This window comes from Nyctereutes procyonoides, unplaced genomic scaffold, assembly GCF_905146905.1.
Source record: "Nyctereutes procyonoides isolate TBG_1078 unplaced genomic scaffold, NYPRO_anot_genome, whole genome shotgun sequence".
Lineage (NCBI taxonomy): Eukaryota > Metazoa > Chordata > Mammalia > Carnivora > Canidae > Nyctereutes > Nyctereutes procyonoides.
In genome coordinates this window covers 20,876,604-20,902,798 of record NW_026575120.1, presented here as the reverse complement: position 1 = coordinate 20,902,798, position 26,195 = coordinate 20,876,604, and the positions used below count along the sequence as shown (strand labels likewise).

The following is a 26,195-nucleotide window of genomic DNA, read 5'->3' as shown; positions in this document are numbered from 1 at the left end:
ATTACAGGCCTTAGATATATTTTCCACTTCTAGATTCCCTTCAAAATACTCAACTTAACTTGGGGAGATATACAAGATACGTTTTTTTTTTGTTTTGTTTTGTGTTGTTTGTTTTCTCTGCCTCATTTTGTTCTACAATGGTGGAAGTTAATACCTTCTAAAACATGACCAGCATGCACCCAGAATTAAGTGGTATACCATGCTGGTTCATCCTGTGAGATTATATTCTCTCTTCATTCCCATTCTGCCCCTCTCTTTTATCTCATTTATGTTTTGGTGGTCACTGTTGGGGCTTTCTACAAGTATTTCTGGTTTATATAAATTTGGGAATAAGCATCTTCTAACATACAGATCATAATATACTCAGAACCAAGAGAATCCTCCTCTAGGGCCCCTCAAGGTAGACTACATTCTCCCTCCACTACAACTTCATCACCACTACCATCTTCTAGTACCCCCACTTTTTTTCTTTTCTCCTCTTTCTTCCTCTTTACTTGTGCTTTTTTCTCTTTTCTTTTTTTTTTCTTCTTCTCTTTGGGATTCTTGGCCTTTTATTTTTTACTACTTTGTTTGAAAATTTGTTTTTCACTTTAGTGGTCCTTTTGTTTTTATTTCATTCTGATCTTTGTTTTCAATTTCTGATCTTTGACCTCGCCGGAATTATCTAGGGTGAAATTTACTTAGGTCATGGTTGATATTTATGACTCAGCCTGCTCATACAGCCACTCTGCACTGAGCAAAATGACTAGAAGGAAGAACTTACCACAAAAGAAAGAATCAAAAACAGTACTCTCTGCCACAGAGTTACAGAATTTGGATTACAAATCAATGTCAGAAAGCCAATTCAGAAGCACAATTAAAAAGCTACTGGTGGCTCTGGAAAAAAGCATAAAGGATTCAAGAGACTTCATGACTGCATAATTTAGATCTAATAAGGCAGAAATTAAAAATCAATTAAATGAGATGCAATCCAAACTGGAGGTCCTAATGACGAGGGTTAATGAGGTGGAAGAAAGAGTGAGTGACATAGAACATAAGTTGACGGCAAGGAAGGAAGGTGAGGAAAAAGGAGAAAAACAATTAAAAGACCATGAAGAAAAGTTAAGGGAAATAAATGACAGCCTCAGAAGGAAAAATCTATGTTTAATTGGGGTTCCAGAGGGCACTAAAAGGGACAGAGGACCAGAAAGTGTATTTGAACAAATCATAGCTGAGAACTTCCCTAACTTGGGGATGGAAACAGGCATTCAGATCCAGGAGATAGAGAGGTACCCACCCCCCATCAATAAAAACCATTCAACGCCTCAACATTCAATGGTAAGAAAATTTCGCAAGCATTTGACTTGTGAATTCCAAAGATAAAGAGAAAATACTGAAAGCAGCAAGAGACAAGAGATCCCTAACTTATATGGGGAGAAATATTAGCTTAACAGCAGACCTCTCTACAGAGACCTGGCAGGCCAGAAAGGGCTGGCAGGATATATTCAGGTCCTAAATGAGAAGAACATGCAGCCAAGAATATTCTAGACAGCAAAACTCTCATTCAGAATAGATGGAGAGATAAAGAGCTTCCAGGATAGGCAGAAACTGAAAGAATAAATCAGCTCTGCAAGAAATATTATTATTATATTAAGGGGACCCTGTAAAAGAAAGAGGAAACCCAAAGAAATAATCTACAAAAACAGGGACTGAATAGGTATCATGATGACACTAAATTCATATCTTTCAATAGTTACTCTGAATGTGAATGGGCTAAAATGATCCCATCAAAAGACACAAGGTTTCAGACTGGATTAAAAAACAAGACCCATCTATTTTCTGTCTACAAGAGACTCATTTGAGACCTAAGGACACCTCCAGCCTGAAAATGAAAGGTTGGAGAACAATTTACCATTCAAATGGTCCTCAAAAGAAAGTGGGGGTAGCCATCCTCATATCAGATAAATTAAAATTTATCCCAAAGACTATAGTAAGAGAAGAAGAGGGACACTATATCATACATAAAAAGGTCTATCCAACAAGAAGACCTAACAATCATAAATCATAAATATTTAAATCATAAATATTTATGCCCCTAATGTGGGAGCTGCCAAGTGTATCAATCAATTAATAACCAAAGTAAAGACATACTTAGATAATAATACACTAATAGTAAGAGACTTTAATATGGCACTTTCTGCAAATGACAGATGTTCTAAGTACAACATCTCCAAAGAAACAAGAGCTTTAAATGATAACACTGGAACAGATGGATTTCACAGATATTTACAGAACTCTGCATCCAAATGCAACTGAATACACATTCTTCTCAAGTGCATGTGGAACTTTCTCCAGAACAGACCACATACTGGGTCACAAATCAGGTCTCAACTGATATCAAAATACTGGGATTGTCCCCTGCATATTTTCAGACCACAATGCTTTGAAACTAGGACTCAATCACAAGAAGAAATTTGGAAGAAACTCAAACACATGGAAGTTAAAGAGTATCCTGCTAAAAGATAAATGGGTCCACCAGGAAATTAGATAAGAATTTAAAAGATTCATGGAAACTAATGAAAATTAAGGTACAACCATTCAAAACCTTTGGGATACAGCAAAGCAGTCCTAAGAGGGAAATAAATCACAATACAAACATCCCTCAAAAAAATTGGGAAAAACTCAAATACACAAGCTAACCTCACACCTAAAGGAACTGGAGAAAGAACAGCAAATAAAACCTACACCAAGTAGAAGAAGAGAGTTAATAAAGATTTGAGCAGAACTCAATGAAATAGAGACCAGAAGAACTGTAGAACAGATCAACGAAACCAGGAGTCGGTTATTTGAAAGAATAAGATAGATAAACCATTAGCCAGCCTTATTAAAAAGAAAAAAACTCAAATTAATAAAATCATGAATGAGAAAGGAGAGATCACAACCAATACCAAGGAAATACAAACAATTTTAAAAACGTATTATGAGCAGCTATATGCCAATAAATTAGGCAATCTAGAAAAAGTGGATGCATTTCGGTAAACCACAAACTACCAAAACTGGAACAGGAAGAAATAGAAAACCTGAACAGGCCAATAACCATGGAGGAAATTGAAGCAGTCATCAAAAACCTCCCAAGACACAAAAGTCCAGGGCCAGATGGCTTCCCAGGGGAATTCTATCAAACGTTTAAAGAAGAAACCATACCTATTCTACTAAAGCTGTTCCGAAAGATAGAAAGAGATGGAGTACTTCCAAACTTGTTCTATGAGGCCAGCATCACCTTAATTCTAAAACCAATGACCCCACCAAAAAGGAGAATTATAGACCAATATCCCTGATGAACACAGATGCAAAAATTCTCAACAAGATACTAGCCAATAGGATCCAACAATACATTAAGAAGATTATTCACCATGACCAAGTGGGATTTATCCCGGGGATGCAAAGCTGGTTCAACACTCGTAAAGCAATCAAAGTGATAGATCATATCAACAAGAGAAAAAACAAGAACCAGATGATCCTCTCAATAGATGCAGAGAAAGCATTTGACAAAATACAGTATCCATTCCTGATCAAAATTCTTCAGAGTGTCGGGATAGAGGGAACATTCCTCAGCATCTTAAAAGCCATCTATGAAAAGCCCACATCAAATATCATTCCCAATGGGGAAACACTGAGAGTCTTTCCCCTAAGATCAGGAACATGACAAGGATGTCCACTCTCACCACTGCTATTCAACATAGTATTAGAAGTCCTAGCCTCAGCAATCAGACAACAAAAAAGAAATAAAATGCATTCAAATTGGAAAGAAGAAGTCAAACTCTCCCTCTTTGCAGATGGCATGATACTGTACATAGGAAACCCAATATACTCCACCCCAAGATTGCTAGAACTTATACAGCCATTCGGCAGTGTGGCAGGATACAAAATCAATACAATACAGTGGCGTTTCTATACACTAACAATGAGACTGAAGAAAGAGAAATTAAGGAGTCAATCCCATTTACAATTGCACCCAAAAGCATAAGATACATAGGAATGAACCTAACCAAAGAGGTAAAGGATCTATACCCTAAAAACTACAGGACAGTTCTGAAAGACATTGAGGAAGACACAAAGAGATGGAAAAATATTCCATGCTCATGGATTGGAAGAATTAATATTGTGAAAATGTCAATGCTACCCAAGGCAATTTACATGTTCAATGCAATCCCTATCAAAATACCATGGACTTTCTTCAGAGAGTTGGAACGAATCATGTTAAGATTTGTGTGGAATCAGAAAAGACCCAAATAGCCTAAGGAATGTTGAAAAAGAAAACCATAGCTGGGGGCATCACAATGCCAGATTTCAGGTTGTACTACAAAGCTGTGGTCATCAAGACAGTGTGGTACTGGCACAAAAACAGACACACAGATCAATGGAACAGAACAGAGAACCTAGGAATGGGCCCTCAACTCTATGGCCAACTAATATTCGACAAAGCAGGAAAGACTATCCACTGGAAAAAGGACAGTCTCTTCAATAAATGGTGCTGGGAAAATTGGACATCCACATGCAGAAGAATGAAACTAGACCATTCTCTTACACCATACACAAAGATAAATTCAAAATGGATGAAAGATCTAAATGTGAGACAAGAATCCATCAAAATCCTAGAGGAGAACACAGCCAACACCCTCCTTGAACTTGGCCACAGCAACTTCTTGTAAGATACGTCTTTGAAGGCAAAGGAAACAAAAGCAAAAATGAACTATTGGGACTTAAGAGAATAAGCTTCTGCACAACAAAGTAAATAGTCAACAAAACTAAAAGACAACCTACAGAATAGGAGAAGATAATTGCAAATGACCTATCAGATAAAGGGCTAGTATCCAAGATCTATAAATAACTTATTAACATCAACAGCAAAGAAACAGACAATCCAGTCATGAAATGGACAAGAGACATGAAAAGAAATTTCACCAAAGACACACACATGTCCAACAAGCACATGAGAAAATGCTCCACATCACTTGCCATCAGGGAAATACCAATCAAAACCACAAGGAGATACCACCTCACACCAATGAGAATGGTCAAAATTAACAAGACAGGAAACAACAAATGTCAGAGAGGATGTGGAGAAAGGGGATCCCTCTTGCACTGTTGGTGGGAATGTGAACTGTGCAGCCACTCTGGAAAATTGTGTGGAGGTTCCTCAAAGAGTTAAAAATAGAGCTACCCTATGACCCAGCAATTGCACTGCTGGGGATTTACCCCAAAGATACAGATGCAGTGAAAGACCGAGACACCTTCACCCCAATGTTTATAGCAGCAATGTCCACAATAGCCAAACTGTGGAAGGAACCTCGGTGTCCATCGAAGGATGAATGGATAAAGAAGATGTGGTCTCTGTATACAATGGGATATTACTCAGCCATTAGAAACGATGAATATCCACCATGTGCTTCAACGTGGATAGAACCTGGAGGGTATGATGCTGAGTGAAGTACGTCAATCGGAGGAGGAAAAACATTACATGGTTTCATTCATACTGGGAATATAAAAAATAGTGAAAGGGATTAAAGGGGAAAGGAGAGAAAATGAGTAGGAAATATCAGTGAGGGTGACAGAACATGAGAGACTCCTCTAACTCTGGGAAACGAACAAGGGGTGATGGAAAGGGAGGTGAGTGGGGGGTTGGGGTGACTGGGTGATGGGCACTGAGGGAGGCACTTGATGGGATGAGCAATGGGTGTTATGCTATATGTTGGCAAATCGAACTCCAATAAAAAATATATATACAGAAAAAAAGAATATAGAACTCTGGTAGACAGCTGTTTTCAGTCAGCATGTTGAATAAATGGGCCCACAGTCTTCTGGCCTCTAGAGTTTCTGAGGAGGTATTTGCTGATAGGCTTATTGACAATCCCTTATATGTAACAGTTTGCTTCTTTTTTTGCTGCTTTCAAGATTCACTTTTTGTGTTGTTTCACTGTTAGATGATAATGGGTCTTAGTGTGGATTTCTTCAAGTTCATCTTACTTAGGAGTTTATTGACCTTCTTGTACATTTATATTTATGTATTTCATCAAATTTAGGGATTTTTAAGCCATTATTTCTTCAGATATTCTCTCTGCCCTTCTGTCTTCTACTGGTATTCTCACAGTGGGTATATTGGTCTCCCTAGATTCTTACAAGTCCCTTAGGCTTGTTCACTCTTCCTCAAATGTTTTTCCTGCAGTTCCTCAGATTCAGTAATTATCATTGTCCTGCCTTCACAATCACTGTTTCTTTCTTCTGGCTGTTCAGATCAGCCTTTGAATTCCTATAGTAAAATGTTCACTGCAGTTACTGTGCTTTTCAGCTCCATAATTTCTTTTCATGTTTTCTATCTCTTTTTGAAAGTTCCATTTTGTTCACACATCATTTTCCTTTTTTCCACATCTTCCTTTAAGTTCTTTAAGCATCTTCCATTAAGACAGTTGCTTTAAATTCTTTATCTAGTAGATCTACCATTAGACCTTTTTCAGGGAATTTCTGCTAAGTTATCTTTTTTCCTTTGAAATGGCCATACTCTCCTGTTTCTTTGTATGTCTTGTGATTTTGTTGTTGCCATCATTGTTGTTGTTGAACACTGGACATCTGAATCTAATAATGTGGTAATTCTGGAAGTCATGTTCTCCTTTCCCAAGACTCACTGGATTTTGTTACTTTTTTGTTATAGTTTTTGGGTTTTTTATTGTTGTGGGCTATCTCTGTGCCAAGGATCAGCCAGAGGTATAATATATTTTCCCCATATATGTCTTGTTTTCTAATGTTCTAGTCTGTCTCTCAAAAGGTGAAAAGTGACAGGTGAAGGGAGTGAAAGTGGGGCACTGGCCCTTTAAATCCCGTGTAAGTCACAAGCTGGAGTGGGAGGGACTTGGAACAGAGGGAGGTGCAAGAGTGGCCACCCCCTCCTTATCTGCATAATTGTGATCAGAAGCAGAATCAGTCATTAGAACACATACACTCAGTATTTGAAAGCATTTTTACCCACCCCGGCTTGCACAAGCCACGTGCAAATGTTTCCAGAATGCGTTCACAGCTGCCTGCCAGGGACTGAGGGTGGGAGACAAGTAGCTGCTCCTGCGCTAAACTGAAATTTAGCTGAAACTAACCAAAATTAATCTCAATTTACTGTCCAAGGCTTCCCTGGAAGTCCAAGCCTTCAGTAGACTCCAGAGTTACCAGTGCAGCTGTTGTCCAGGTGCGAGGCATCTGCCTGGTGCTTCCGGCTCTGTCATCTTCCCAGAACCCTTCTGCCTGCTTTTTGTAAAACTATCTCCTCAACTGAGCTTGGACTTCTCCAAGGATTCTCAGACTTACTACTGAATGGCCCTAGACAATATTTGCATGTAATTAGAGATTGTGTGATTTAGTGTTTTGTGGATAGATATTAGCGATCCCCAGTCAGTCTTGTAATAACTGTAATCTCCCCTTACTTGGCCTAAACTACCACTCCCTCGGCATTATGGGGGCCAACAGAGAATAACAACGGGCCTGAACTTCCCAGGTACGGGTGTCTTCGCAATGACAATTTGCAAGTAGGACTGTTAGAAAATTAGTTGGAATTTTCACATCTTGTAATTGCAGATATAATTATAGTACAAGGTCCTTCCTGAGATAATAAGTAATTATCCTTCACAAGAGAACTAAAATAGGATCCTCAGGTGACTGCCTGCCATTAGTGCCATTTTCTATGATACACCTTACTATCTCATGGCCAAATTCAGGTTGGCTGAAAAACCATGCAAAACAAAAGATAAAATTCCTTTCCAAGGCTTCACGCACAGTGGATTGATGGCCTGGCCTCCAGTCTGAGAGCCCAGCCAGCAGTGCGGTTGGTTGTGTCTCACTCAGACTGTACATGGGGTAGAGCATGCCAGAGTTCCCATTCTTCCTCCTGTAAGTTTCAGGTGATTGAGCAAGAGTATAATTCAGAGCACCGGTTGTTTATTCACCTCCAAATTCCTTTCCCATCTGACTACCTCTACAGTTATTGCAAAGAGGCAGAAAACCAGATGCTCCTCTTGCAACCCAATTACCTTGTTGTAGTCTCCATCCCATCAGCTTCCCAGGAGGGTATCATGACGGATGCCTTTTTCATTTCAACCCTCCAAGTGTATTCAGCATGTGCAGCACTAGCGCCAAGGTGCCATCTGAAGCAGAAAGATAATTACAGGTGGAAAGAGGGAACTTACCCCTTCCACCCCACATCTCTGCCAGCCAGGCGGACGTGCACACATGTGGACTCTCTGTTATACAGAAGACTACATGCATCATGCGATCATGCATGGGCCACTGGAGAGATGAAACACGTGATATGTCCAAATTCCAGTTTTAAAAGTGTGGAAGGGGAAGTGTTCCTTTCATCAAATTACAGTATGCCACCCACTAGTATCTTCTCGTGATGGCTGCAGATTCTGGGTTAATTTCAGGGTTTGGAGTAATTGAAGAAAAGAAAGAAATGGGAGTCCTTCACCAAACAAGAAATAGGCAAACTTGAGGGTTTTCTCAAGACCCAGCATTTAAGTGGATTATCCATGGTTCTCCCCTCTGGGTCCCAGCATGGGGCCTTCAGGTCTTCACCAACCAGACATGAAGTATGTGTTAGGACACAGGTGGCCACTGCCTTTTCCTGGTGCCACGTCACAGCTTGTGACTTGAAAGAAAAGCCAGGCTTCCCCACTCCCATGTTTTCCAGGCCCACACAACCTCATATCCAGTGTCAAAGGATGCTGGGGAGATTCCAGGGCTGGCCTTGTACGCCTCATCTGCAACTTCTCTTTCCTTCCAAAACACATGACTCTGTGTGTATCTACTTTAAAACTCTCAGAGATTAGCTCCCAACACCACAGGATGGATGTGGCAACCTTGTCATGCCATTAATTCTGCTTCCAAGGGAACTTCACTGATTTTGCCTCCTCGTCACTTTAAGAATGGCTGCACAGACTTTCAAAAAAATAAAAAATAAAAGAGATGCTTTTGGACCAAAACTAAGTGAGTATTTTTTTTCCCCACTCAAGTGGAAAGCTGAGTTTTTCTGGGTGTAGGACAGGAAGGCAAGGAGCTAGTGAGAAAAGGTGACCATCTGAGGTCAGAGACCCAAAGGCAACTGGGAGAGAAGCAAGAAGGTAAGCTGACATTCCAAAATAGACCAGGGGCTAAATCTCAGCTCAAGAGCTAGAGCTGGTGTTAGTTCCCTGGGGTGCAATGATAAAGTCCCAGGCAGTAGGGCTCAGAACAGGAGAAATTTATTTCTCCCAGTCCTCCTGGAGGTTGGAAGTCCCAGCCAAGGTGTCAGCAGGGCTGCTTTCTGGAGAGGCTGCTCTGCTTGGTGCAGAGTCAGCTGTTTCTACCTGTATCCTCATATCGTTATCCCTCTGCGTCTGTCTCTGCATCCAAATGGCCCCTTTCCAGAAGGACATCAGTCATATTTGGATCAGGGTCTGCCTTACTGACCTCGTCTTAACTGACTGTATTTGCAATGACCCTATTTCCAGATAAGGTCACATTCTGAGGTACTGGGAGTGAAGATTTCAAAATGTGAAATTTGGAGGGAGACACACTATAGCCCCTAATAGCGTATCACCCAGAAAAACTGAAGAGCAAAGTTGTTTATTAGACACATCTGTCCTTTTACACCAGTCCTGATTTCAAGCATCTCCATCAAATATGTGGGGTCATCAAGATTCCTGCTACTCTGTCCCTGACATGTTTGCCATGACCCAGAATGTTCTACATGCACCCTACCCGAGGCAGACAAGACAGGCATTCTGCCCCTTTCTAGGAAGGCTGTTCAGAGGTTTTGGTAAAGCCTCTCCCATGAAGACATCGTGGTGCTTTCACAGTGTGCACAGAGGAGGCAAAGCAGGGCAGAACCCACATCCAGGCCCATAACAGGAACAGGCCTGCCCAGCAATGGTGCTCAAAGGGCCTCCCAAGCAAACCAGGGGAAGCAGCCTTTTGTGCTAACGAAACAAATCACACAAAAACACCTGTTAGGGAATTTCCTTTTTCATACCAGTTTTTTAAAAAAGTAATTCCAGCATGACAGCCCGACAGCAGCATGACCAAGAAGAGCCCCCTCCTGCCTGGTTGTGCACGAGGACGGATGGCAACACGCAGACAGACTGGGCTCTCCCGGGCAGCAGTTCTGAGAACCTGTGGCCACAGCAAGCTCCTATGAGGCTCAAACTCCTGAGAGAGAGAGAGAGTTTATTCACCACAACACATTCACCTACGGGTGGCCTGGAGTGACAGCAGTGGGCGATGGGAACAGGTCAGGAACCACACCTGAGAGTGCCACAGAATTGAGACATCTTTTGGACCCTCCCAGTTCTGAAATTCTGATTCTAGGACAATGAACTTCGGAAAAAATCAACAATAATTGAAAGGGAGCAAATTGAAAGGTATTTGCCTTACCTCTTAGGTTAACATAACAATTCAACTAATTAATGTAAGACCATTTAAAATGCAGGTAAGAGTCACCAAGTTCACTGTGACTTCACATTTGTGAGTACTCCTGCACCCGCCCGAGAAGTATGGACGAGACACATGGGAAAACAGGAACAAAACCCAGAGGGACGGGGGAGAGCCCACAGTGACCTACGTCTAATTGATCATGTCAGTCCTCTAGACCTTCCAGAATGACAGGTGCCACTGGGACAATAAGAAAAGTCAATTTTACAAAAATCACTTAATCCAAGTGTACTATCACCCCCACCAAAGATTTTTTTTTAAGATTTTATTTATTCATGAGAGACACACAGAGAGAGGCAGAGACACAGGCAGAGAGAGGCAGAAAGAGAGAAGCAGGCTCCATGCAGGGAGTCCAACATGGGATTCGATCCCAGGTCTCCAGGATCACGCCTGGGCCGAAGGCAGGCGCCAAACCGCTGAGCCACCCAGGCGTCCCCCCACCAAAGATTTTAAACATCAGTTTTACTCACTATAAATGCGATGCCCCAACACTGGGGCTGGGAGAGTCGTAGATATCTAATAGCACAATGAAAAATAAAATGGGAGTTTCTACAAAGCAGGTCAAGATGAGTCACCAAAGGAGAACTTAGGACAAGCAATGCTGTGAGCCAAAATCACACACAGGAGCCACCACTAGAGGTACTTTATCCCATCAGAGCGATGACAGCCCGACAGCAGGCCCGAGGACAGAACACAATCCATAATCTTCGGTCTCCCAAGGAAGAGTCCCTCCTGCACCTGCTGACGCTGCTGCCACTGTCCCTGGGCAGCAGACAGGCCTGAGGTTTCGGATGTAGACATGTCCAGATCCCCCCAGGAGGCCCTGCTCCAGGCACCTGTTGGCTGTATTCCCTACACAGAGTTTCTGCCGCAGGACATCCAACATCCCACGGCTGCCCTGACCACCTAGCAGGACCTGTCCCTGTTCAAGCGGCAGGGCACTATGTTGTGGCCCTGCATTCTCTGCCCAGAAGGGTGCCATGAGCCCTCTCTCTGGGGGTGCGCCTGTCCCACGTCCCTCCGGCAGAGCAGACACTGGGAGCTGAGCAGATGTGGCCACGGTTTGCATGGCCTGGAGTAAAACCTCCAAATCTTTCACTGGGTTGCAAACCAGCATTCTGGGCTTGACTCCGAAGGGCTGAGGTCTCCTTATTGAGAGCACCTGAAAAGCTTGCAGCTCCAGGACAGGCCTCTAGGGAATGCTTCTCACCACCCACCTGCCTACCTGAGACTCGATGTGCTGCGGGCTTGCCTCCAAAATTGGCAGGCAGCAAACAACTTTCAAGAGTTTTTCTAATGAACAGTATTTTACCTACACAATTCTCCCTGCTGCAAAGCAGGATTTAGCTAGTTCTACAGCATCTGCTATTCTCTGCATGAGCTTTTCTGACCTCAACCAAATCTGTATTCCTTTCCATCTTAAAAAGGTAGAACTCATCTGACTGTGGAGGCTCTGCTGGGGAAACTGAGCACCTTCCCAGTCGGGAAGCAGAAACACACTGTGTCATGGCTGCAGATGATGAGACACACATGTGAAGGGACCTTTACCTTCTCCAGTGACAGGGCAGTCCTGTCCAGGGCAGTCCTGTCTACACACCTTTGAAAGGTCACTTTCTCCCCTCGCCGTCCTGCTGCACTTTCTAACCTCGGTTCCGTGCCACCTTTTGTACTCAAACCACATTCCTGGTTTTTGTTTCCGTTACAGGTTTGTCTCTGTTGCCTGCTATCAGACACCCTGGACAGCAAAGCTTCAGAAAGGCACAGACGGGACTTTAGGCAAAGGGATTTTGCTCAACTTTGCAGACACTGTTACAGACACAGAATGGACAAAGTACACAGTGCACAAGTCCTTGCCCACAGGTAACACTCTGCCACTGGCCCCAGAAAGCACATAAGTGCACACCCTCAGCCCTCCCCATCAGCACCCCAGAGCTCTCAGACTTGGGACGAGCTCAACCTTCTGGGTCCTGGGCCCAGAGTAAGACCAAAGATCCCCAAGAGCCCAGGCACAGCACCCACCATGACCCTGACCTGGGAGCCAGTGCTCACGGTTCAACAAAACCTTGATCCTAAAATATCACATTGCTGAGAGGAATGGAGAACAAATTCACAATGCATTTATTAAGAAACAAGCCTTCAAGAGCATGAAAGCAAGATGTCTCCCACAACATCCACAAACTAGCAGCCATGAGGACGTGTATGCATGCTCCCTAGAGCTCTTCCTCGCCTGAGAAGTCGGAACAGGAAAGAAACATGCGTAGACAGAATGACAAAGGCACCAACACGATGAGATTTTATTCGTTCAGTTACAGTGACATCTGGTGGTCTTCTATACTAGATGGAAATACTCCCAGGCTGAAACCAAAACACATCCTTACAGTATCTTTGGGATTGAAAGCAAAATACCATCAGAGGCATCATAAAATATTAATAAAATAATGAAAAAATTAATAAGAATATGTTTATACATATTTTTAATTTTAATAAGCGAAAGGAATAAAGCACAATTTTCCTCTTCCTATGCCACACCATGTTAAGGTAGCTTGGATTAGAGTAGCTCCCTCTATAGAGGAACGCTTCAAATAGAATTTTTAAAAGCAGCAGCAATCAGTCCCTGAGGGCAGGAGCCCACAGGCCTCCCCTCTGTGAAAACCATTCATCAGCACCTTTTTTTTTTTAAGATTTTATTTATTTATTCATGAGAGACACAGAGAGAGAGGCAGAGGGAGAAGCAGCCTCCATGCAGGGAGCCTGATGTGAGACTCGATCCCGGGTCTCCAGGATCACGCCCTGGGCTAAAAGGCGGCACTAAACCACTGAGCCACCCGGGCTACCCTGTTCATCAACATCTTACAGGAAGCTCTTCTCTTTTTGAGTGAAATTGGGAGGAAGTGGATATTTATTACTTATTTCTGCAAAATGATACTTATTACTATATATGTCAAAATTAAATAAAATGGGTAATTCAGTGGCCTCAAAAAAAGTCTAAGTGATAAGAAAAGGTAACTGCATAATATAAATGTTTCCCCTGTGTTTGCTGAAGTACACTTGAACATATAACCAGGTCTTTGCAGTTTGACTATGGTGATAATATAAAAGATGGAGGAAGAGGGGGAGTCAGATTAAAATTTCAGATTTTGATCAAAGGTGAAAAGTGTTTTTTGTGTTTTGTTTAAGATTTTAAGTCATCTCTATACCCAATGTGGGGCTCAAACTCACAACCCTGGGATCAAGCATCTCCCGCTCCACCCACTGAGCTGGGCAGGTGTCCCGAAAGTCAAATATGTTTACATAAAATACGACTGGCATAAACACTGGACTTCCTCAGTAATATGTACATCTGTTTGTATATTCCTATAGATACGAAAGAGAGTTTGGAATTCTAACAATGTTATTTTAGAAGATACAGAGGTAATCTCCATATTCACCACCCATTCTAGCAATCACTTTACCCTCTTTAAGTAAAAAAGAAAAAAGCATCAAAAGGTAATCATCCTATCTCCCTCACCATGCAGTCTTAATTATCACAGCGCTCAGAAGTTACACATCCTTACTCAGAATTCCCATCTTACAGTGAATGGGTGGCATCTCCACAAGTGGATGAACATCCTAGGTTTACTCTCTGGCCCCAGGGGACTATTTCCATTCTCCAGGCCTCCTGCAGGGGTAGCACCTGACTCAAACTCTCCTTCCCACCCGCCGGGCCTCATCTCAGTGTCCACCCTCTGCACTCACATACACTGGCCTGTGCTCAGGCCAACACCTGCTCTCTGGACAGTGTGCAGAGCTTGCTTCCCTCAAGAAGCAGTGGTCCACCAGCTGGCTACTGTGCTGCCCAGGGCCACATCCTCTGTCCACAGTCAGGACTGAGATGTCCGGCCTGGTCCCTCAGCAGCTCTGGCTGGATGGCGATGTCAGGGTCACCACACAGACCAACAGGGTACCTGACACCTGGAAGGCACTTGAGAATGAGCAAAACTACAAATGACAAAACCAAAGACTCTGATCTGGCCTCATTGCCTCACTAATGCGACTGAGAATCACTCCACTTAGTGCTGGCATGACGACTCCTCTTGGCTCATGCAACTCCCAAGACAACGAAATGGCAAGAAATGAAGGAAAGGCTATGCGTAAGCAACCAGCTTCTCCTCCAAACCCCTACCCCCCAGATTCATTCTGCAAGCAACAATCCCTTCGAGTTAACAAAACCTGTGGTGGCCCTGAACATACCCCTCTGGCCCTGAAGAGGTGAGGGCTCACCCAGGCCTGCTGCATGGTCAAAGGGGACTCTTGAAATGGGAGATCTTCAGGACTGGCCGGGCAAAATCCATAGCTGGAAACCAGCCACTCTGCCCATGATTAGGGATTCCTGGGCCTGGTGAGGCACGTGAGGTAAGTGCCAAAACATGCACAGATCATACACTCCACCTCTTCCTGACCCAGGGCCGCTGACCCAGGCTGAGGGCTGATGCACCTATGACTCGAACCCGAGCTCTGCCTCCAGCCAGGCCTGGCACCTTCGCATTGCTGTGGCTTCTGAAGAAATGACCAGGGCCACACCAGCAAGGCAGAAAAACTGGCCGACCTCCACACAGGTCACCCATGCCTGAGAAGGGGATGTGTTGTGTGGCACCCCACGGAGGGGCACTGACCAGAGCCTGCCCATCATTCTTGCAGAGAGGGTTCATGTGCCTGCCCGTTGGTTAGATATGTTTAACATGGTCCCCACGTCCCTTGGCTATGAGCACTGCTGGCTAGGAGTCATCAGTAAGAAAACCTGTCAAAGGGCCTAGGAGGAGACACCTGGGTGTGTGAGAAGACCACACACAGGGCTCCATTTCTTAGCTGGCTTCTGCCACGATTCAGCTGCGGGACCGTGGGCAGCGCTCTCCCTTTCTGAGCAGTGGGAGGCTGGACACAAGCTGGGCTGGATGGGGATGGGCAGCAGGGCAGGCATGTGTTCTCTAGTTGCTGCCACATGTTAGGCTGACAGCAAGCCCTCATCCTTAGGACCGAGGCCTCATCCAGGTGCAATGTGGGGACAGCCACAGACCATCGTTCACACAAAAGAAAATGGCAGCTCACAGCTAAAACCAAACCAACCAAAGTCAGGCAGGTTCTCCTGCAGCTGCCCTTGTTGCCATCCTCCATACTTTGGAAAAGGACCAGAGGGAACTGTTCAAGCTGTTGAGACCAGGCTGTGCACAAGAGTTTAGAAGCGTCACAAGTTAATCCTCTGGCTGAGCAGAACAGAAGGTCAAGGACGTCCCTGGAGGTCTCAGGAACAGGTAACATCTGGCTGGCTTTTTTCCTCACCTGCCCAAGGGCAGGGGCTTGGCCGGCTGATGGCTCAGGGCTCCTCCAAAGCCAGTGCTGGAGACAAAGAGGGGCCCTTGCAGAGGTACAGACATTCAGAACATTTCCTGCAGGATCTGAGAAATATTTTAAGAACTGAAGTCAAGAGCTGAGAAAAATGTGTTGACATCGGCTGTCAAAAAATCCAGTTTTAAGAAGAAAGAAAGCTGTTGCCTTTTTGAGTAGATGCCATGCACTAGTTTCCCAGAGCTTCCTGAGGATGGGGAGCGTGTCTACATGGTTTCCACCACTCCAGATGCCCACCTGAGCAGTCTCCTGACTAGGTTCAGGATCCAAATTTCATCTTGGACCTCCCCTAGAGGCTGCAAGCATAATTGGAGTGCTTTTGCTGATGACTGCCAAGGTCTTTGGATACCTTACCCATCCAGCATCATTTAAGAAAAACACAGCCCACTGCCAAATCACGTTGGCCCACCCCTCCCACCTTCAGGCGTGTTCTGGGGGGGCACTCCCAGCCCAGCATGCCATCTTCTTTCTATAGTTCACTTCCCAACATCAGAGCATCACCCTAATACAATGATGAGAACATGGGTGTTGTCCCTGGGGTAGAAAGTGCAGCAGGATCAAACAAGCACAAATCAGAACACCAGACTCCATCACTATCCTGCCAGTTAATCCTAGACTAACGAGTTTCCCTACTCCTACAGAGCGGAAGTGATGGAGTAGATGCCCTCTGACTTCCAGTTCCAGCAAGGGCTCCTCGGCCCTGGGAAGCACTGTGGACAATAAATGGCAGAAGCTCCCAAACAGGCTGAAGGCTCTGAGCAAGACCATCCTCTCCAAGTATCTGTGTCCTTAAACCTAAAGTGAGAACAGAAATGTCAGTGGCTCTTTGCTCCTTTGGGAAGAGGGTCCTGTGATGGGTTGAATAGGTCCCCACAAAATTTGTGTTCGATCAGAACCTTAGAACATGACCTTACTTGGAAGCAGGGTGCTTGCAGTTGGTATTAGTCAAGCATCTCAAGATGCAACCACCCTAGATTTAGGGTGGGCCCAGGATGCAATGACTTGTGTCCTTCTAAGAAGAGACAGACAGAGTACAGGAAAGGCATGTGACCATCCTGGGTCATCAGGTCCCCACGTGATGGTGTGTGTGAGAAGCCATTTGCATGGTGTCATGCCTCAGCGATTTGGCAGCCTGGGCTGTCCTCGTACACACAAGACCATCTTCTCCTCACTGTTGTGGGCTCTCCCGAGACCGCATTTGTCTCCTTGATTTCTGCAGCATTCAGCATAACCTTTCCATAGAGCAAACACTCAGTAGTTTGTGGAGTTGGTGGTAAGCCAGCCAACAACATGTACACTACAATGAAAACTCAACTTTATTCTTGCCTCCTGCATTTCTTTGGAGCTTTTTCCATTGGGAGGGGGAGCTGTTTCTTCCTGACCCTGCATGAGGACATCTGAAAGCCCATGGTTATAACCCTGAAATCAGAACCGTACTTCTCTTGGCTCTGGGTCTCTCATGGCTCCGCCTTCCCAGAGAGGTTTCCATGTCCTGAAAAGTCACCCCTTGTCATCGTTCCTCCAAACAGCACATATGGGATAAGAAGCCACAGCTGCTGTGCTCACCATCGAGCAGCCTGCCAGGCTTGCACTGCCCTTGTGGGGCCAGGGGTCAGACCTCATACTGGAGGCTGATGCCAGTCCTCGACATCCTCAAGAAACCACTTCAAACTGGTTGAGTCATCCACAAAGCCTCTTACAGGCTTGGGTTTCAAGGTCACACTTCCTTAGGCTTACCCAAAGTTGGGCTGGAGCAGCTTGGCAGGAGTGCTCTGTGAGGAATCTGTGAGGAATGTGCTCCCCGACCCCTCGCCACATGTCCTCAGCCCTGAGCCTGCCTGGGACCAGGCCCAGATGCCCAGAACCACGAGGCCAAGGGCAGGGCAGCTTCCAGCTATGTCTGTGCCCACGAGACCTCAGTCAACAGCAACGGTGGTTTGCAACCACTGAATGTGCAAGTGTGGCCATGAATGGGTCGACTCACACTTCACACCCCAGGGGCCCCCACAGTGTCCTGCCGTAGCAGCTGTTAGGAACCTCGCATTTGTCAACAACTCTAAATAGCATCTAAAAGCCACTATTTTCAGGCCAAAAGACCAGCAACTCATTAGTGTATTGTCTGTTAATAAAACAATCCTATCAGGTACCAGGAAGCTCATTATTCTTAAAAATACAGGCACTGCTTTTTATGTAAGGCTGGCAGATGTTGGGCATTCTCCAAGGACCGATGCATCAGAAGATCATGGGCAAGACATGGCAGTCAGTCAGCCTGCTGCAGGCCAAGCTTCTTCTGCTGCCAAGAGTGTGGGCCAAGCCCCCAGGTGTCCCTAGCTGCTTGGCTGCTCCCTCCCAATGCACTCCCGTCCCCAACAGAACACCAAGGCTGCCTGGACACCCACTGTCATCACCCTCGGATCTATGCCAGGTGCAGGCCCAAGGGAGCCTGAGGAGAGCCCCTCTTGGTCCCTGAGATGTGATCGCCCTGCTAAAAAGGGCTGCTGTCAGGAGATAACACAGATTCACCCCCCTGACATTCAGAACACTCTGTACCTCATGTTGGAAAACTCAGCCAACAGTCAATGGGGTGGAAAAACCACCCCCCCCAGCTCCTGCTGCCCCTCCAGGAGCCCAAGGTGAGGAGCTGTCCTGAGCTTAGGAGCCTTCTGGGGTCAAGGCTCCCTTGGAAGCTGAGCTCTCCCCAGAGGTCGGCACCCCCCCACCCAAGGTCAGGACCACCCCCAAGGTTCCAGCCTCACCCACAGAGGTCAGGGTTCCCCGCAGAGTTCTAGCTGCCCGCACCCCCCCCCAAGGGGACAGGCTCTCTTGCTGCCCTGGAGGTCAGGGCAGAGCTCCTGGGGGGCGCACAGCCAGACTGGACAGTGTCTCTGTGACCCTGGGTAAGGGAGTCTGCGACCCAGGAAGACCATGGCCCCATCTCCTGAGGGTGCTATGCACAGGACATGGGCTCACAGGCGCCCAGACCCAGGGGAGGCCCATCAACAACTCCATGGGTCTCAGGCCTCCCCCCAAGGGCAATTGCTTCTCCAAGGCCCACAGAGCATTCATCTGCTTTCTTACTGCAATCTAAGAGATTGACAGCTAGCTGAAGACCTAGTGAATAATCCACAGCAAGACAGACAAATTTGCACCTAAAGTGTAGCTCAGTATCAAAACCACCCTTTGTCTCTTGTCTGTAACAAGTTGTAGGGGGTAGGAGACAGAGGAGGGGAGCCCAGCTGCTCAGTGCCTATAGATATGCAGCTCACTTAGCCTCCGAACACAATACACAAACCTGAAATAAAACATCACCTCTGAGCAAACATGATGTAAATGAGCCTAACGTGCATCTGGTTGGCTGCCCCCCTCCTCCTGCCTGATCCAGACCTGAGGCTGATGAAGGGGTGACGACCACGCCTCTGTCATTTCCAGCCTGCACACCCGCAGCATGTCCAAGGCCAGGGCCACAGCTGGAGCACCCCTGGTCACTGCAGCAGCGAGTGAGGAGATTCTTCCCACAGAAAGCTCAGATGAGTTACTAGCTCAGGGTGCACGAGGTTCTTCTTCATCCCTGAGCCCTACGTGAGGGGTAGGCCACCTGAGAACTTGGGTTGGGAGTTTGCCTGTCAGGCTCAGCCAGTGCTGCACCCATGAGGACCTGCTGCTCCTGACACTTCCCTCCTCCGCCTGGCTGCACCTGACCCTGAAGTCAGGGCCCCAGCCTCCACCACCCCCCACTCTCTCCCACCCCCTACTGTGTGCAGGGCTGTAAGCCATGTTCCAGCAAATCTGGCATGATGCAGGATGCCAGAGTGCTCTGTTAAGAGCGAGGCCTGCATGGACCAGTAACTTGCCGCCCACCCCTGAGCAGGGAGGCAACCCGCACAACCACGCATAAGTCAGGAGGGCAGCCCTGAACCCCGAGGGTAAGACGAAGGAGCTGACTGGGGGGATCACCTGGGAGAAATTTAAAAGAAGGTAACGGGTTGAGCCATTGAGCCCAAAAGGACAGATCCGGGAGGGTAGCAGGGCGTTAACAACGGCCATTCAGGCTTCACCACAGAGAGAATTAGCCTTAAAATAGAATCTCATCACATCCTCCAAGACCAAATTTCACTCCAGTAATTGCATGTGTGAGCAAAAGGACTGCAGAAGAGATGCGGCATTCTACTGGCTCCGCTGTAAGTAACACATCAGAACCACCCACTGAGAATCCTCCGTGAGAATAAGCCACCCCCTTTCTCTGGCCAAAAAAGCCTTCACCGTGAGGTCTGAAGTGCAGCACGCTTGTCCACACTGCACTGCTCCCCTGCCCAGGCCACACCGACATGGTCGCTGCTTCAGGGGCTCCCACCAGCACGGCAAAGGGCGGTGGAAAGCAGGTCGGGGGGATGGGCAAGGCATCCACCCCGGACAGCCTTACAGTGCAATATCCATCCTTCCCAAATCCATCACACTGATGAATAGCCACCAGCTTGCTGGAGGAGAACGTTATTAGTCATCCACATTTGAGGGACAAGAAAGAGACCCTCTGGCCTGGACTGAAATGGAGGGGGGTGCTCCGGACAAAATTCCATGCAACAGAAGCCAAACAGCTCAGTCTACTTTCCCAACTGGTTGCATGGCTATAACCTGCACTTTCCACTTCATCTTTCCTAATTCATTTGTCTCTCTGATTACCCTCTGACCGCTCAACCACATTGGCAAACAGCTGGAAACCCAATGAATGAGAGCCAAACAACAAAACCCTCCAGCACATCGACCCAAGAAACCCACCTGCTGTAGCTGGGTAGACGACCAGTGCTTTGCCGCAGGGTCTGGGGGATCCCCCAGGCCCCACACGCTGGCCCCCAAAGCCTCCACCACGCTCCTCAGCCCCAGCTGCACACACCAGCCACCTGGGTCCCACCTCCATAGGTTCTCCGTCTTTGGTCTGGGGGCAGCCTCAGTGCCAGCTTCATTAAAACCTCCCCGAGTGATTCTGATGTAGGGATGAATTAGGGGCAAATAGGGCAAGGCAAGGAAAGATAAGGGGAAGGCACAAAGTCAGGCTTCCAGAAATCTGTGGGCTCCCATAAGCCCCAAGGACACCGAAAGGCCCAGAGTCAGGCTCCTACCTATCCCAAGGAAACAGAGATAAGACAGTAAAAACAGAAAAATAAACCTGGCTCCCCAGCACCACAGTGTTAGGGAGTCTCCCCCTTTTAGAGCTCCTAAGTGATCACAGAGACCTCAGATGTAGAGAATAAATGTTATGGAGGAGACAGGAAGTCCTTGTTTGCGCTCAGGGTATTTACAAAGACCCATCTTGTTTGTTACAAGCCCAACGTGTTTGTTCTAGATCCCACCCCGATGTTGATAAGAAGTTTACCAGTCCCCCATCAGTCTCCTATAAAAGACTGACCCTACAAGCCCTTGGTGGCAACTGTGTCAGGACCCTGCTCACTCCTGAGAGCTCTCTCTGTCTCTCTGCTTAATAAACCTCTATTACTTTACTGACTCTCTGTTGTCCACGAGATTCATTCTCCAACTCCGTGAAGCAGGAACCAAGCTCCCCGTATCAATTCCAGAAGCAGTAAAGACAACACTGCCCTATTTTCTCAACACAAATCACAGGCCAGTTCCCACCTCAGAATTATTTCTGCCAACTTCTTCCCCACCCTCCAGTGTCTCATCACCATCCCACACATGGGGACACCCTGCATCAAAGACCCTCCACCAGGCTCCTTGCCTGATAAATGAGAAAAGTCTTAAGGAAAATTAAACTAATTCGGGGGATTTAGCCTAGACTTAGTCACCAAGAGGCGACTTCAGAGTAGTTTATGAAACTGCCTCTACGAGGCTCTTCAATGAGAGAACATGATCCGTAGGAGCTGGACAGTCACCTCAAAGAGCTGCAGCTGTAAGAGCTAGAATTTCCTGCACCTGCCCTCTGGGGCCACGCCCTGGAGCACATTTTCCTGTCATTTCCATCTCTGACATCTCCAGCAGCAATCACTGTCCACTGAACTGAGCTCTTGCTCTCTTCTCTTCCAGATCAACTCTGCCAGTGGTTTCATGAACATGAGATCCCATACATCAATGTCTCCCAAACCTGATGACACATCAAAGCTGTCCTGAGACTCGATATATGTATACAGTTTAGTTACACTCAGTCATCAGCCAGGTTGGGGCCCTTCTATGATAGGTGGGCATAAGGTAACACTCACTCCACCAGCTGAGCACGTACAGTCACCAGAGCTTAGCTACCAGCACCAGCACCCAAGAGTGCAGTTCACATTCCAGTTCTCAAGGGATATCAGCCAGGACAGTCGCCAGATGGAGAGAGTCCTCAGTCAACAAATCACCGTGTGCATACAGCACTGTACCATGGCCAGTCACGGCACCCCTGCCAAAGATCGTCAGTGATGGTTCACCGTGCTTGCTTCTTTCTGTTCACACACAGCCCGCAAAGCAGGCAGGTGTGCTGGCTCCTTGTCTTCCACTGATAAACCACAGGATGCTTCGCAGGAATGGACACTCAGAAAGAGGGCACCAACCAAGAAAGAGGAGAGTGAAGAAAAGAAGTAAAAGCTCGTAGTATAGGAAGTGAAACTGGAACCAAAGGCCAGTGGAATTGGAGAAGACACGGCTGGCCTGGTGAATATGGACACAGCCTCATCTGAGAGACGCTAGTTGTGCAGCTGTAGGAAGTCAGTAAAAAGTCATCCACATAAATGAGGGATGTGGTTGTGAGGAAAGGGATGCAGAGAGAAGATGGAACCAGCCAAAATACATTAAAGGAACACTCAGAGAATACTCCACAGCATTCAACATGCAAAGGATAAACTGATGGAAGCTGATCCAAACTTAGAAAAGTGCATGACAATTTACCCAGTCACAGAAAAAATGCTCACTTCGGATCTCCGAGTTAGAATGCAAGACAGCAAGTGCAGTCCAAAGGAGACTTGGGACACTAACTCTCAATGTTTCTGATGGTTTAAGTCCCACCCTCCTAAACCAATGTTAGTGGTTTTCACACCCGTATCCACTGACAACCAGCAGTAGGAGAGTTCCAGCCACCGTAACCCCCACTGGTCACTAGCGGTCACTTGGCCCAGTGTCAGCATGGTGGTCCTGGGAAAGGTCCTGCACCGTGGGGCAGAGCAGGGATGGTCTGGCTCTGGTTCCATGAGCGACTCTGCCTCTCTGGCCAGCTTGCGCAGCACTGTATTTGAGTCCTGCATCCAAGCACACCTGCAATGTTGCTGGGCTTTGACGGAAAGACTGTCCGGGCTAAAAGCCCATGTCCTGGGCAACATGGTTCCCATGACCGACTCCCAGTGAGCATCTTTGTGCACTTCCACCACTTGGAGACATCACTAGGATGACAGCACAAGCCTAAGAATCTTTCTTAACATGAAGCCCTTCTGGCCAAGGAGGCCCCATTTCAGAAACAGCTGTTTTGCAAACATTACACACACTGTAACAAGCCAACATCCCTTCTCTACTTTAATTACGCGTCTTGGATGCAGGAAGTCTATATGAAGGGCACTGGGGAGCCCTTAAGACTCAGAAAAATGCAGGGCTGCACAAAAACATTGTTAAAGTGGAAAGTCAAATGAGCATCAACTTTCTCTTTCCCTCATTATTCCTGAAGAATTGATACCGATTTGCACAGAACTCCCGCTTCCACTTCATGCCAGGAGGCTAGTCAGCAATGTACTGCCAGGCAGAATTAAAATGATATATTTGTCTTGAGCGCTCCAAGTAAACAGTACAATTAACAAGCCCACTATATTGCTTTAGTTTGCCAATATTCACCAACAAGAGATTTCTAAGATTGCAAATAATGTCTTTGGAAGCTTAGCATTTCATTATTTTACCATCTCCAAATCTAGAAGCAAGGAGTAGACTCTTTTCCAAAGGTTATTTTTGAAGGAGAAGACCTTTCCCACCAGTATAGACAAACATAAAATCTACCTTCTGTAGAGCCTCATAATGAACGGTCAAAGATTTTTACTACCTGTTATTTATTCAACAGGGATTCGCTGAAAGCCCAATATGTTGCTAATTGTTATGCTCTCGTGCACAGAATTTCATCCAAAATATCTCCACAAAGAAGGACACTGTATAATAATAAAGGGGACAATTCAACAAGAAGATACAACTGTAAATATTTATACAATCAACAGGGGAGAGCCCCAATACACAAAACAAAGGAAGTAATCCATAGAAATACAGTAATAGAGAAGTTTAATGCCCCACTTAGATAAACGGAATGATCATCCAAACAGAAAATCAACAAGGAAACAGTGCCTTCGGATGGCACACTGGACCAGATTGACTTAGTAGATATAGTCAGAACATTCCAACCTAAAACAGAATACACATTCTTTTCATTAGCAGATGGAACATTCTCCAGAATAGACCACAGAATAGGCCACAAAACAAGTGTCAACAAATTAAAAAAGATCAAAGTCACACCATGCATCTTTTCTAACCAGACCACTATAAAACTAGAAACCAACCACAAGAAAAAAATCTGGAAAGACCACAGGTACATGGAGATTAAATAATACCTACTAAACAATGAATGGGTCAACTAAGAAAACAAAGAAATAAAAAATCACATAAAAACTAATGAAAATGAAAACACAACGATCCAAAATCTTTGAGCTGCAGCAAAAGCTGTTCTAAGAGGAAAGTTCATAGTAATGCAGGCCTCTCTCGAGAAGCAAGAAAAATCTCAAACAACCTAATCTTACACCTAAAGGAGCTAGGAAAAAAATAAAGCCCAAAACAAAAACAAAAGCCCAACAGATGGAAGGAAAAAATAAAGATTGGACAGAAATAAACTATAAGAAACAAAAAACAAAAACCAATAGAACATGTCAATGGATCCAGGCCCTAGTTCTGTGAAAAGATCAAGAAAACCAATAAACCACATCTTCTTTATCCATTCATCTTTTGATGGACACTGAGGCTCCTTCCACAGTTTGGCTATTGTGGATAAAGAACATGTGGTTTATGTATACAATGGAATATTACTCAGCCATTAGAAACGACAAATACCCACCATTTGCTTCAGCGTGGATGGAACTGGAAGGTATTATGCTGAGTGAAGTAAGTCAATCAGAGAAGGACATTGTATGTTCTCATTCATTTGGGGAATATAAATAATAGTGAAAGGGAATATAAGGGAAGGGAGAAGAAATGTGTGGGACATATCAGAAAGGGAGACAGAACATAAAGACTCCTAACTCTGGGAAACGAACTAGGGTGGTGGAAGGGGAGGAGGGAGGGGGGGTGGGGGTGAATGGGTGATGGGCACTGAGGGGGGCACTTGACAGGATGAGCACTGGGTGTTATTCTGTATGTTGGCAAATTGAACACCAATAAAAAATAAATTTATTATTAAAAAAAAAGAAAACCAATAAACTTATAGCCAGACTCAAAAAACAAACGAGAGAGAGAGAGAGAGAGAGAGAGAGAAAGAGAGAGAACTCAAAACTACAAATGGAAAAGGAAAAATAACAACCAACACTATAGAAATACAAACAATTGTAATAATTATGAAAAATTATACGCCAACAAATTTGACATAGAATTTCTATGAAGAAATAGATAAAATTTCTAGAAGAAATAGATAAATTCCTAGAAACAAACCAACTCTGAAGCGGGAAGAAATAAAAATTTGACAGACTGATAGCCAGCAATGAAATTCAATCAGTGATCAAAAATCTCGAAACAGGGATCCCTGGGTGGCGCAGCGGTTTGGCGCCTGCCTTTGGCCCAGGGCGCGATCCTGGCGACCCGGGATCGAATCCCACATCGGGCTCCCGATGCATGGAGCCTGCTTCTCTCTCTCCTCTCTCTCTCTCTCTCTCTCTCTCTCTCTCTCTCTCTCTCTGTGACTATCAAATAAATAAATAAAAAAATAATAAAAAGATTTAAAAAAAAAAAAAATCTCGAAACAAACAAAGGTCTAAAACCAGATGGCTGCACAGGCAAATTCCATCAAACGTTTAAAGAAGAGGTAATATCTATTCTTCTCAAACTATTCCAAAAATTACAAGAGGAACGAAAACTTCCAAATTCATTCTATGAGACCAGCATTACCCTGACACCAAAACCAGATAAAGACACCACAGAAAAATAGAACAGGCCAATATCTCTGATGAACATAGATGCAGAAATCTTCAACAAAATACTAGCAAACTAAATCCAACAATGCATTTTGAAAAACCATTCACCATGGGACGCCTGGGTGGTTCAGCAGTTGGGCATCTGCCTTCAGCTCAGGGCATGATCCTGGGGTCTCGGGATCGAGTCCCGCATTGGGCTCC

General features: G+C 45.5%; 1 protein-coding gene across 2 annotated transcripts in view; it reads right to left on the bottom strand.

Moving 5' to 3' along the window:
- PTPRN2 (protein tyrosine phosphatase receptor type N2) overlaps positions 1-26,195 on the bottom strand; it is a 720,648-nt gene that overhangs the window by 558,856 nt on the left and 135,597 nt on the right. The window contains exons 1-2 of one of the 2 annotated variants that reach the window (XM_055335455.1): positions 10,031-10,152; positions 8,052-8,165 (exon numbers count right to left, since the gene is read on the bottom strand). The exons of the other annotated variant lie outside the window; for it this stretch is intronic. Coding sequence (XP_055191430.1) covers positions 8,052-8,073 — 22 coding nt within the window. The 5' untranslated portion in view covers positions 8,074-8,165; positions 10,031-10,152. Of the gene's footprint in view, positions 1-8,051; positions 8,166-10,030; positions 10,153-26,195 lie in introns of those variants that run through there. 2 annotated transcript variants of the gene reach the window in all.